The following is a 13,013-nucleotide window of genomic DNA, read 5'->3' as shown; positions in this document are numbered from 1 at the left end:
CAGTGTGTGTAATATTCCACACACACATATATACACACCACATCTTCTTTACCCATTCTTCTATCAGTGGAAACTTAGGTTGCTTCCATATCTTGGCTATTGTAAGTAATGCCACAATAAACATAGGAGTGCATGTATCTTTTGAATTAATATTTTTGTTTTCTTTGGGTAAATACCCAGTAGTGGAATTACTGGATCATATGGTGATTTTTAATTTTTTTTTAAATACAATTTATTGCCAAGTTAGCTAACATACAGTGTATATACAGTGTGCTTTTGGTTTTGTTTTTGAGGAAACTCCATACTGTTTTCCACAGTGGCTACACCAGTTTGCACTCCCACCAACAGTGCACAAGCGTTGCTTTTTCTCTACATCTTTAACAACACTTGTTATTCCTTGTGTTTTAGGTTTTAGCCATTCTGATAGGTATGAGGTGATGTCTTAGGGAGGTTTTGATTTGCATTTCCCTGATGATCAGTGATGTTGAACACTTTTTTAATGTGTCTGTTGGTCATTTGTAAGTCTTCTGATGGAAATGTTAGATATTTTAATTGTGGTGATAGTTACAAGGGTATAAACATGAAAAAATATACATTTGACAAAACATTTCAAACTCTGTTATTTTAAATGGATGTATCCTACTAGTAAATTTTACTTCAGTAAACTACATTTTTTGATGTTTTTTTAAATTTGTTTTTGAGAGAGAGGGAGGAGTAGAGAGGGAGACAGAGAATCTCAAGCAGGCTCTGTACTGTTAGCAGAGAACCCAACATGGGGCTCAAACTCACAAATCGTAAGATCATGGCCTGAGCCGAAATCAAGAGTTGGACGCTACCTGACTGAGCCACCCAGGGGTAGCTTTATCATTTTTAAAGAATAATGCAAAGTTCAACAATTTTGAAATTCTTGCCATCTTACCAACCCATAACTAGTAATAACAGATTACTGATAATACAAACTAAACATATGATAATCCATTTCTCTAAAAAACTATCATAAACAACTTAGAATTAAAGAATTTGATTTAGGGGCGCCTGGGTGGCTCAGTCGATTGAGTGTCCGACCTTGGCTCAGGTCATAATCTCACGGTTCATGAGTTCGAGCCCCACGACGGGCTCTGTGCTGACAGCATTAGAGCCTGGAGCCTGCTTCGGATTCTGTGTCTCCCTTTCTCTCTGCTCCTCCCCCGCTCATGCTCCATCTCTCTCCTTCAAAAATCAATTAAAAAAAAAAATTAAAAAAAATTAAAAAAAGAATTTAACACACTCACCTAATTGATTACCTCCTAGTTTTACCGGTTCTGTCTCTACACTATTTAATTTGCCACTTTCTTGTTTGTCATTACAAGCAATAAGATTCTGAGATAACTGATTCGCGGCCAGGTTTGCCTGAAGCTTTTGAATTTCTGCCTCCTTTATTGCAAGTTTAATCCTGGAACAAAACAAAATACACCAAAAACTATTAGAAAGATCTATATAAATATCTCCCACCATTTTTACCTTTCAAGTTGGCAAAAATTTTAAAACTCTGATATTAGTTAACTCTTGGGCAGGATGTAGAAATTCTTATATACCACTGATGGGAATGTAAACTGGAGCAGCTACTTTAAAAACTTGATAGTACCTAGTAAAAGTAATAATGTACACATGCTATAACCCAGCACTTTCACTTTTAGGAATATACACTAGAGACACTCTGGCATATTGTATAAGGCAACACATAAAGGTATGTACTTTGCAGCACTGTTTGTAACAAAAGAAAACTACAGTTCTAGGTGACACAGTTCTAGGACAGACTCTCATACAGCTATTAAAACTACCTACACTAATCCACCCATTGATTGGTAACTCTAACTACCTACCTCAACATGTATGAATTTAAAAAATAATTCTGAGTAAAAAAGCAAAATTGCAAACAATATAAGCATATATATTTTGCATGTATGTGTTAATGTAAACATACACAAAATGGATGGAAGAATACGTACCCAGTTCATGATGGTGTATTCTTAAGAGGAGAATGAGACTAGTGGGAAAGATCAATGGGTATTATCCACCCTGTAATGTTTTATGTTTTACTTAAACACATTTGAAAAAAATATCACAGAATGTTAAGAAGAATCAAGTCTTAGTTGTGGAAATACAGTTGTTTGTTTTAATACTCGATGAATTTTTCTATATATTTTTCATCTTCTCAATTAAGGATTTTAATTTAACTGCCAATTTAAAAAAAAACACTGTATTTGCTACAACTTCAGCATCTGAAAGCCATACCTCAATTCTGAAATCAACATTTTATTTGCCTCACAGCAGCCAATGTAATTGTCTTCCTTGTTTGACAAACTACTCATCTGGTGCTTAGAAAGAGATGATTTAAAACCAAACACTTCTCTTTTTAACTGCAAATTTAAAAAGAGACATACATAAACTTACAATATCTATGATGCAATTGTTTTATTCAGAACTCCAATTTTGAAAAATTGTGTGAATTTAATAGAAACAACCTAATGTCTGTCAATAGGATAAATGTAAAAATACTTTATGAAATACTGAGATAACAGAAAAATCACAATAGTTAAAATAAACCTGCATTATATAAAACATTATGGAGGTATCACATAATATAACATTATGTGAAAAACAACAGAGGCACATGTAGTATTTTCCAAAACACTTTAGCTATATTTTTAATTTTTTTTAATGTTTATTTATTTTTGAGAGTGAGGGAGAGTGAGGGAGAGTGAGGGGGAGGGAGAGGGAGAGGGAGAGAGAGAGAGAGAGAGAGAGAGAGAGCACACAAGTGAGGGAGGGGCAAAGAGAGAGAAAGAGACAGAGACAGAGAATCTGAAGCAGGCTCTGCACTGTCAGCACAAAGCCCGATGTAAGGCTCAAACCCACGAGCCCTGAGATTATGACCTGAGCTGAAGTCAGACGCTCAACCAACTGAGCCACCCAGGTGCCCTTGCTGTATTTTTAAAAATAAAATAAAATAGGTAAGAGTCAAAGAAATAAAATTGGTAAGTCTACCACCCATCCAAATATATTTGAAACCGGGGCATTTGGGTGGCACAGTTGGTTAGGCATCCAACTCTTGATCTCGGCTGGGATCTCACCACTTGTGAGTTCAAGCCCTGTGTCAGGCTCTGCGTTGATGGTGTGGAGCCTGCTTGGGATTCCGTCTCTCCTTCTCTCTGACCCTCCCTCATTTGTGTTCTCTCTCTCTCAAAATAAATAAACTTAAAATTAAAAAAATATATACATATATACATATTTGAAATCAGCCATGACACATTTATATAGTTTTCTCCTGATCTCACCTTTATTTTACAATTATCAATAACAGATTTCTGACATAGTTATACTTACCTTCTTTCTAATCTCACTTATATATATAGTTATATATGTAACTGAAAGAGAAATGATGGCCATCTGCTATCATAAAAACATTTTAATAAGTACACGAAAAGTTGCTCAACATTATTAGTCATTAGAATAATGTAAATTACAACCATAATGTGATACCACATCACACCCACTAAGATGGCTATAAATCTAAAAGACAGACAGTAACAAATGTTGGGTAGGTTGTAGAAAAACAGGAACTCTCAGACATTCCTGGTGAGAATGTAAAATGGTATAGCCACTTTGGAAAACAGTTCAGTACCACTTTACCATATGACCCAGCAATTCCATTCCTAGGTATGTACTCAAGAGAAATGAAACTACGTCCACACACAGACTTGTATGCAAATGTTCGTAGCAGTATTGTTCATAATAGTCCAAACATGGAAGCAACCCAAATATCTATCTACTTATTGGTGAATAGTTAAATAAAATGTAGTGTATCCATACAATTGAATAACATTCAAAATAAAGTGATATGGAGTACTGATATATATCACAATGAATGATCCTCAAAAATTTTTAGAAAGCTAAAGACCATATATTGTACAATTTCATTTATATGAAAAATCCAAAAAAGACAAATCTCTAGAGGCAGAAAATACATTAGTGGTTCCCTAGGGGTGAGTGTGGTAAAGGAATCTTCTGAATGGTAAACTGAAAACTGAACTGCAGTGATTGTTCCAAAACTTGTAAGTTTACTAAAAATCACTGAATGGTACAATTAAAATGGGTGAATTCTGTGGTATACAAATATTACTTGAATAAAGCTGTTTTTTAAAAATCCTGTGCCATTCTTACATAGGGCGTCTGAGAGACTAAGAAAGGGTAGGAGCAGAAAAAGAAAAGGGATGAGGTAGAAAAGAAATTCATTACTGAAAGTATAGATATGTAAAAAAAAAACATAAAGTAAAAGCTAATAAAGCAACCACAAAATGATGATCTCTTATAAAGCACCTGAGTAAAGTTTCCTTTTCATCCATACTTACTGGCAACTGGGACATAACTTTTTCCAGACTTCTCAGTTCCACCCTTGAACTCTCTATTTCTTGCTGACACAAATCCAGTCGCTCATTCTGTGCTGCAACACGGACCTTTAATTCTCGGTTTTCATTCATTAGAGAAAATTTTTCTCTAAGTACTTCCTCTTTGTCTTCTAACTCACTCTCTAGCTTCAGAATACTTTGTTTAGATTCAGTTAGTTGTGCCATAACTTCTGAATTTTTCACTGCCATGATCCTTAATTTTTCTTTTCCATTGTTATTTTCTTCTTTTAACTGCCTATGAAGAAAAAAACATAAAAATGAAAACAAAATATATATTTATTTTCAGTAAATCCTAGTTAATCTCACTTTTAAAATATTTTAAAGCAGGGGGTGGGGAGGGGAAAAATGGGTGACGGGCACTGAGGAGGGCACTTGTTGGGATGAGAACTGGGTGTTGTATATAAGCGATGAATCACAGGACTCTATCCTCAAAACCAAGAGCACACTGTATACACTATATGTTAGCCAACTTGACAATAAATTATATTAAAAAACAAACAAATAAAAACATTTTAAAATTTTCAAAAAATAAAATATTTTAAAGCTTTAATTCTGAAATAATAATACCTGCTCACATTTACTGAGTACCTACTTTCTGCATGCCAGGCACTCACAACTTTATGTGGGTAGCACGATTATCACTCTCTGTTTATAGATAAGGAAACTAAGGTATATAAAGATTATAAAACTTTCCCAGTGTCTCATAGTAAGGAGGAAGGCATTATCCATTCCTCCATTATCTTTGAAGCACTTGTGCTCCCTTTATAAAAGTATAAGACAGGAAATCTAACTCCCACATCCTAATTCAACATATTGCAACTTCAAGAAAGTTTTAGGTTATATAAGGAAAAATCATGAACTATTAGCCACAACTCTAAAAGATAGTAATCAACCATTAACAGATTACTAGGCAGTAATATTTTCACATATGTTTGTGTTCATCTTCTCTAAATATATGCAAAGCAAATATGTTGATCATATCACTCTATATTTGCAAGTATATTAATATCAACACGTTTTATTCATTAAAAATCCTAACATTATACCCAGAAAACAATTGCAGTCATAAAACCTAGCTTTCTATGTAATTTAAGGCCACAATTACAATATACAAAATATTCTATTTTAAAACGTTTCAGTTCTTTCTCCATTTCCACACAAAACTCCTTTTTCCATAACAAGATACTGTACCTTAATTTTTCTTTCAGAATTTCAAGGTCACTTTTATATACACCACACTTTTCCTGCAGCCTTTTATTTTCTTTTTCACAGCTAATTAGATTTTTCTCTAATATTTCTTCTTCAACTTGAACCTAAAACAATAATTTGTTTTAAGTGAACATACTACTGTAGTCATAAATTTTAGGTGTTTCAAACTAAAAAGTAGTGACTTCAGAAATAAGCAGGAGAGTAGAGTAAGTATTTCACACGTTTATGTCCCCAGCCTTGCAGTGAAAGGAGCAAAGTGACGGGCAGTAACAAAGGACGAGGAGGGGGATGCCACCACCTGTCCAGAAATGGTTGAGAGCCTATGACAGAGGGGCAATGGCACTATCACCCGACAGGAAGCATTCTGGCCTCACGGGAGCAAAGCAAGCAATTTATGCAGGGATGCTGCATGAAGTTAACTAAAGGCTAACTATGCTGCAAATATTATGGAGAAATAACTTTTGAAATTTTAGCCACAAGATACTCCCACTGAAATTACAGTCCAAATCTAAACCAGATAAAAATCAAGCACTCAGGTGAGAGTGGTGGGAGTGACAGAATAGGCAGATCTGCCTCTGTTATTACATCGACCTAACTAGAGGTACCTGCTGAGTGTGGTTTGAACTGATAATCCCAAGGAGAAATGTGAAAAAAAATCATCTTAACATTTTTCTCTTTCCTCTATAAAGTCCTCCCTCTCCCTGAACATATTACCCCTGCTAGGTATTCTATCTCCCCCGACAAATTACCTTATTAAAAATCCCTCCTACAAAATTTCATTCCCACAGGGATCTTCTCCAAGGCCTTCAAAACAGTGATCTGATTAATTTACACTTAAGAACAGTATCTGACGGGATTTTAAGAATTTTTCATTGAAATATAGTTGACAAACAATGTCACATTAGTTTCAGGTGTACAATACAGTGATTCAGCAACTCTATGCATTATGCTGTGCTCACAAGTGTAGCTATCATCTGACGCTACATATACTATTATAATACAATTGACTATATTCCCTGTGCTGTACCTTGGATGCCTGTGACTTCCACATGCCATAACTGGAAGTCTGTATCTCCCACTCCCCTTCACCAATTTTGCCCAACACCTCATCAGTTCTTTGTATTTATGGGTCTGTTTCTGCTTTTTGTTTGTTTATCTTTTAGAGTCCACATATAAGTGAAATCATATGGTATTTCTTTCTTATTAAACTTTTAATAATAATATTTCTCCTACCCTTCTACCTTTCTTTGAACAGAATCATTAACTTTCTCTTTTTCAATTACTATCTCAAGATGGAATTCTCTCATGTTAGTATCTATCAACCAGACCTCTCTTCTGAGCTCAATGTCTGAATACTCAACATGTGGCCTTCCTCCAAACAGGTTTTATTATCCATATGACTTGAAAATATTAAGTGAATGTAATAAAGTCACTATACTACCATGTAGAATCTGTTAAAGGAATTTTCCCTTTGAGAGGAAGGAGTAAGATCCTCTCAGGGTGGTAGGTCCAGGGAGACAACTGAAGGCTATACAATCTACTCTGTCTTCATTTTCATGGAGGTGATAGGAACAAATTTTCTGCTTCTACTTCTACAGCTCCAACCTCTGCTCACTCACCTCATCTTTCTCCGTATTCTTTTCTTTCTCTGTATTTTGTTCTTCCCCTTGTCTCCATTCTTTTCCCACTTTGATAAAAAAGTTTCTGCTCATTATAAGATTATGAACACCAGCCTTAGCCAATATTTACAATTCTTTATTCCAATGATTTTATTACAAGGTCATAAAAATTATTCCCCACTTTAACTATAAACTAATACATTCTATTTATGTCTATTTTTATTTTTAGAATATGGACAGTTCCAAAAAAACTGAATTTGCACAACTGCTTCTTACCTTTTCCAGTTTTTCAGCCACTTTTTCTTTATAATGTTGGAAAGCTTTACTCAGCTCTTCAGCATTATATAGTGCTTCATTCCTTTGTCGTTCAGCTCTAAAATTTAAAAAGGGAGAATAAAAGTAAAGAAGGCTCTGCATTTAACTAGTGAAACTCCAAAGTAACCTATATTTTATTATAAGAAATAATTAGAGACAAGCAGTACTAGAAAAGAGTATTAAGCTTAAACTGCAAAATGAAGAATAGAGACTACAATAATTTCCTCACTGTATCAATATGAAAAATAAAATATAAAGCACCACATAAACGTTGAAACATACATACATTCTTATGTGTCAGCAATTTTTTTCTCTATCTGGAAAAGATCAGGGAAGCAGCCTAGGCTGTATAAACTCAAAAATCAGAATTTCAAAATATTACAGAATCAATCCATGGTCTCGTATATTAAAAATATTCGGTAAATCCTGTGACCTTTGCAAAGGGCAAGTAAATTTTCAAGAAGGTATTTCAAAAGACAGTAGTAACTTCCAAAAGATGTAAAAATCTGAACAACAAAATCTACCCACTATGAAGCACTGTCTTAGTTGACCCTGACCTTTCCTCATACTTTTCACACTGAGTTGAGACAATTGGGCCAATATAGTCAATTTCATAGCTACCTCTAAAAATTATTCTATTATTTAAACCTCTTCTCATCATATTCATTCCAATGTAAGGGTAGTTAGTGACTCTACTCTTATCAAGAGTGAATTTCTCTACACTCTAGACCTCAGCTCTTCCCCTTTCAGGGACTTAACTCTATCTTCTATACTTTCAGTCTCTTCTCTACTGGTTTACAAATTCAGTGGAAGTATCTCTTACTTTCTAAATATATGTAGTACTTAAGTTTGGATAGCAACTGTGGATATCAAAGTGTCTATCTGGTTCCAAAGTTTTAGATAAATGGTAATGGTTTAAATATTTTCTTAAATGTTTATTCATTTTTGAGAGACAGAGTGCAAGTGGGGAGGGGCAGAAAGAGGAGACAGAATCCAAAGCATGCTCTGAACTGTTGGCAGAGCCCGACGCAGGGCTTGCCGATGTCGGACACTTAACCGACTGAGCCACCCACGTGCCCTGGTAAGAGTTTAAATAATAAGGGATTTATCTAAAAATCTAAGAGAATATATTCCATTACATAGTTTGCATAAATAGAGCTCAGAGGGCAAAGGATACCTGTATTTCTCACTTAAACAAAACCCTCCACTGATATGCTTTCCTCTCTCGTCCTTGCTTTTAAGACAAACTTATCCACTTTTACACTTACCTACTCTTCCTCACCACCAATTAAAAAAAAGTAAAGACAGATTTTAGCCATACAGAAAAGTATACATAAACATCCATGTACTCCCAATCAAGCTTTAATGAATCTTCTTTTTTTTGTTTCATGTAGCATTTTTTACTTTAAGCAAACAAAACATTATAGACATTACAGAGCTGAGGTCCCTGTGTCCCTTCCAAATCCCATTCCCCTGACTTCTTCCAAAGGTAACCATAGTCTTTTTTTTTTTATTACAAAACATTTTGTATGTTCACATGTTCACCTAAACCCACAAGTAATACATCCCAGTTCACTTATTCCAAGAGGCACATTATTTTCATCATTTTAACACCTCTAAAATTGGTATGTATTTTATAATTAATGGTATATAATAGTTTCATGGTGAAATTTTTCTTACTGATTACCTAAATAATGATGCACCTTAAGATCTGTGTAATCTTATATTCAATAAAACATCATAGTTTCTTCCCATGTTTTTATACTTTATATGATCACCCTATATATATTTATAGCATCACACTATATATATCCTTCTGCAGATTGCTTTTATTCAGTATCATTCAAGATCTATGTTCATCTTTGTGACTATAGTTCATTTAAAAAAATTTTTTTAAATGTTTATTTATTTTTGAGAGAGACAGAGACAGAATGTGAGTGGGTTAAGGGCAGAGAGAGAGGGAAACACAGAATCTGAAGCAGACTCGAAACTCTGAGCTGTCAGCACAGAGCTCGATGTAGGGCTCAAACTCACAAGCCATGAGATCATGACCTGAGCCGAAGTCGGATGCTCAACCGACCGAGCCACCCAGGCACCCCGACTATAGTTCATTTTTTAAAATCTAGGGCATACTATTCTATTGCATGAAAATAGTATAATTTATTTTGTACATTTTTTATTTGATAGACATTGAGGTTGTTTCCAGCTAATACAAACATGTTGCAGTGAACATCCCAGTGCACAGCTTCTTGGCAGTATGTGGGAGAGTTTCTTTAAAATAAACAAGAGCTCTGTGCTGACAGCTCAGACCCTGGAGCCTGTTTCGAATTCTGTATCTCCCTCTCTCTCTGACCCTCCCCCGTTCATGCTCTGTCTCTCTGTGTCTCAAAAATAAGTAAACATTAAAAAAAAATGTGTTTATGTGCTCGCTTCGGCAGCACATATACTAAAAAAAAAATGTGTTTAAATAAACAAGAGCTGAATTGCTAAATATTTTCCAAAAGGTATTTCCAAGTTGAAGGTACAAGGTAGGAGCACCTTTAGCTTTATGAAATCTTTTTTATTAGTTTTTTTTAAGTTTTTTTTTTTGTTGTTGTTGTTTTTAAAACAACAAGTTTTTGTTGTTGTTCTGTTGTTTGTTAGTTTTTTTTTAAGTTGTTTTTTTAAGTTGTTTGAGAGAGAAAGACAGAGCACAGTGGGTGAGGGGCACAGAGAGAGGGAGACACAAACTCTGAAGGCGTCTCCAGGCTCTGAGCTGTCAGCACAGAATCCAAGGCAGGGCTAGCAACTCACAAACTGAGAGATTATGACCTGAGCCAAAGTCAGACACTTAACTGACTGAGTCACCCAGGCATCCCTAGTTTATTTATTTTTTGAGAGAGACAGCAAGCACGTGAGCAACCGTGTGTGGGGGAGGGGCAGAGAGCAAGGGATACAGAGAATCCCAAGCAGGCTTCACACTGTCAATGCCCGCGGACATTTTGAACTCACAAAATATGAGATCATAAACTGAGCAGAAATCAAGCATCTTGGATGCTTAACCAACTGAGCCACCCAAGCACCCCTGAAACCTTTTTTTAAAAAGTGGTACAGCAGCAATATCAATTTACATTCCCAACCAAAAATGTGTGTAAGAGTTTCTGCTGTACTACTACACCTTCACCCAGGCTTAGAGAAAACAGTATATAATAATAAAATAACCTACTTCAGCCTCTCAACAATCTATAATGAAGTACCAAAAATGAGGCAGTCACAGGTTAAGTAACTTGTCTAAGATCTCATAGATTACAGGGAATATAACCTGTTTCCAAAAACTCTTAAGCATTTTGCACTACTACCTCTGGCATGGCATTCAATCTAGCAGGCCGTAACACTACAGTGTTTGGGTTTAAATTCTAACTGTACCACTTTCTGTGTGTTCTCAATCTCTCTCAAATTCAGTTTCCTCATCTGTAAAATGAGGATGTTATCAATATTCTATGATTGTTTGAAAAGTAAACGAGTTATACACTTAAAGCACTTAGAAAAGTATTTCCATATAGTGAATGCTAAGTTATTATAATTATCACCAAATTAAAAACTTATGCCCATCTAATAGTGTTAAGTGATTGTATTTTTACAACCTCATTGTAATTTTTTTTTTTATTTTTTAACATTTATTCATTTTGAGAGACAGAGAGAGACAGAGTGCAAGTGGGGGTAGGGCAGAGAGAGAGGGAGAGACAGAATCCGAAGAAGGCTCCAGGCTCTCAGCTGTCAGCACAGCACCAATGTGTGGCCCGAACTCACCAACTGCGAGATCATGACCTGAGCCAAAGTCTGACACTTAACCATTCCATACAGTTTTTGAAGTTTTATTCAAGGTAACTTAATGCAGGAGAGGGGTGGTGGGGAGAGGAGATATCCACCAGCAAAAATTCACATAGCACTGCAGCTATTCTCCACAAAGTCCAGACCTTAGCCTATAGGTTTAATAAAGCAAGGGGACACATGGAGTGGAGTGGGAAGAGCACTGCAGTGAGATCAAAGGGTTTGTGTGTATTTCAAAAGATTGCATGCACCTGACAGCTAACCTTTAATCAGACCTTGAGGCACTACCTGTGTGTCAGAAAGGGAAAAGACTATGTTATTTCTTACAGATTCCTGGGAGGCCAAAGCAAGCCTCTCCTCATCCCTACCTTGATGGGCATTTCTAAAAGGTATGTATATTAATCTCCAAGGGTCCCAGAACACATAAGCCCCAAGAGAGGTAATCCAGTGAACATGAACAAGATGGAAGGCCAAAGATAGAGTCAGTATTGTCAGTACTCCTACAAGTTCAAAGCTGGGATCTAATTATTAAAATCAATAATTAATTCTCCCAGCCACAGTTTTTGAACTTTTTTGTTTTTTAAATTTCAAACAGGTACTCCTTAATGCAGATTCGCCGATTTTTGATATTTTGCCACAACTGCCCATGTCTCTCACTTGAGAGATTTTTTTGTACTGAACTACATTCTAGAGTAATTAGTAACCTTCACCTTTATTTTATTTTAATATTTTGTTAATGTTTATTCACTTTTTGAGAGACAGAGAAGAGTGTGAGCAGGACAGGAGCAGAGAGAGAGAGGGAGACACAGAATCTGATGCAGGCTCCAGGCTCTGAGCTGTCAGCACAGAGCCGAATGCGGGGCTTGAATTCACGAACCGTGAGATCATGACCTGAGCCAAAGTCAGACACTTAGCTGACTGAGCCACCCAGGTGTCCCAGTAACCTTCACCTTTAATACTTTAGTATGTATCCTAAGAACACAGATAATGCCTCATATAACCGTAACTATCAAATTCAAGAAATCTGAAACTGTTACAACACTATTATCTAATGTACAATTCACATGTAAGCTTTATCAATTATTCCAATAATGTTCTTTACAGACCTTTTTTTTTCCTTCTGATCTAGGATCACATACTGCTTTTAGTTATCATATATCTTTAGTTTCTTTAATCTGTAATATCTCAGCTGTTTGTTAAGTCTTTCATGACACTGACTTTTTTTTTTACAATAATAGCTTAAATTTATTGAACATCTATTATGTGCCGCAGAGAGTTTTAGCTGCTTTACATACCTAATCAAAGAGTCACAACTCATTAAACTGGACATTATCCTTATCTTATCTGTAACTAGGACCCAGAAAGATTACACAATATGTTCAAGGCATGCCCTCATAGTTACTAAGTAGTAAACCTAATGTATGAATCTAAGAAGGAGGTGGACTTAACCACTGGACTACTGATACAAAATTAGATGTCAAACAAGATACATAAAAAACGTGCGTTTAGAATCATGCTATGCATGGGGTGCCTGGGTGGCTCAGTCAGTTAAGCATCCAGCTTCTACTCAGGTCATGATCTCACAGTTCGTGGGTTCGAGCCCTGCATTGGG

The 13,013-nt window shown here is 35.7% G+C and overlaps 1 protein-coding gene across 8 annotated transcripts in view; it reads right to left on the bottom strand.

Moving 5' to 3' along the window:
* Positions 1-13,013, bottom strand: part of CCDC18 (coiled-coil domain containing 18) — a 108,195-nt gene that overhangs the window by 74,411 nt on the left and 20,771 nt on the right. For all 8 annotated transcript variants that reach the window (XM_042952866.1, XM_042952865.1, XM_042952868.1 and 5 more), the window contains 5 exons: positions 7,553-7,649; positions 5,640-5,761; positions 4,392-4,683; positions 2,275-2,399; positions 1,272-1,432 (listed from right to left, as the gene is read on the bottom strand). In XM_042952866.1, coding sequence (XP_042808800.1) covers positions 1,272-1,432; positions 2,275-2,399; positions 4,392-4,683; positions 5,640-5,761; positions 7,553-7,649 — 797 coding nt within the window. The remainder of the gene's footprint in view (positions 1-1,271; positions 1,433-2,274; positions 2,400-4,391; positions 4,684-5,639; positions 5,762-7,552; positions 7,650-13,013) is intronic.

Source organism: Panthera leo, chromosome C1 (assembly GCF_018350215.1).
Source record: "Panthera leo isolate Ple1 chromosome C1, P.leo_Ple1_pat1.1, whole genome shotgun sequence".
Taxonomy (NCBI): Eukaryota; Metazoa; Chordata; class Mammalia; order Carnivora; family Felidae; genus Panthera; species Panthera leo.
The sequence above is the reverse complement of the archived record's forward strand: the minus strand, read 5'-3'. Positions and strand labels throughout refer to the sequence as shown.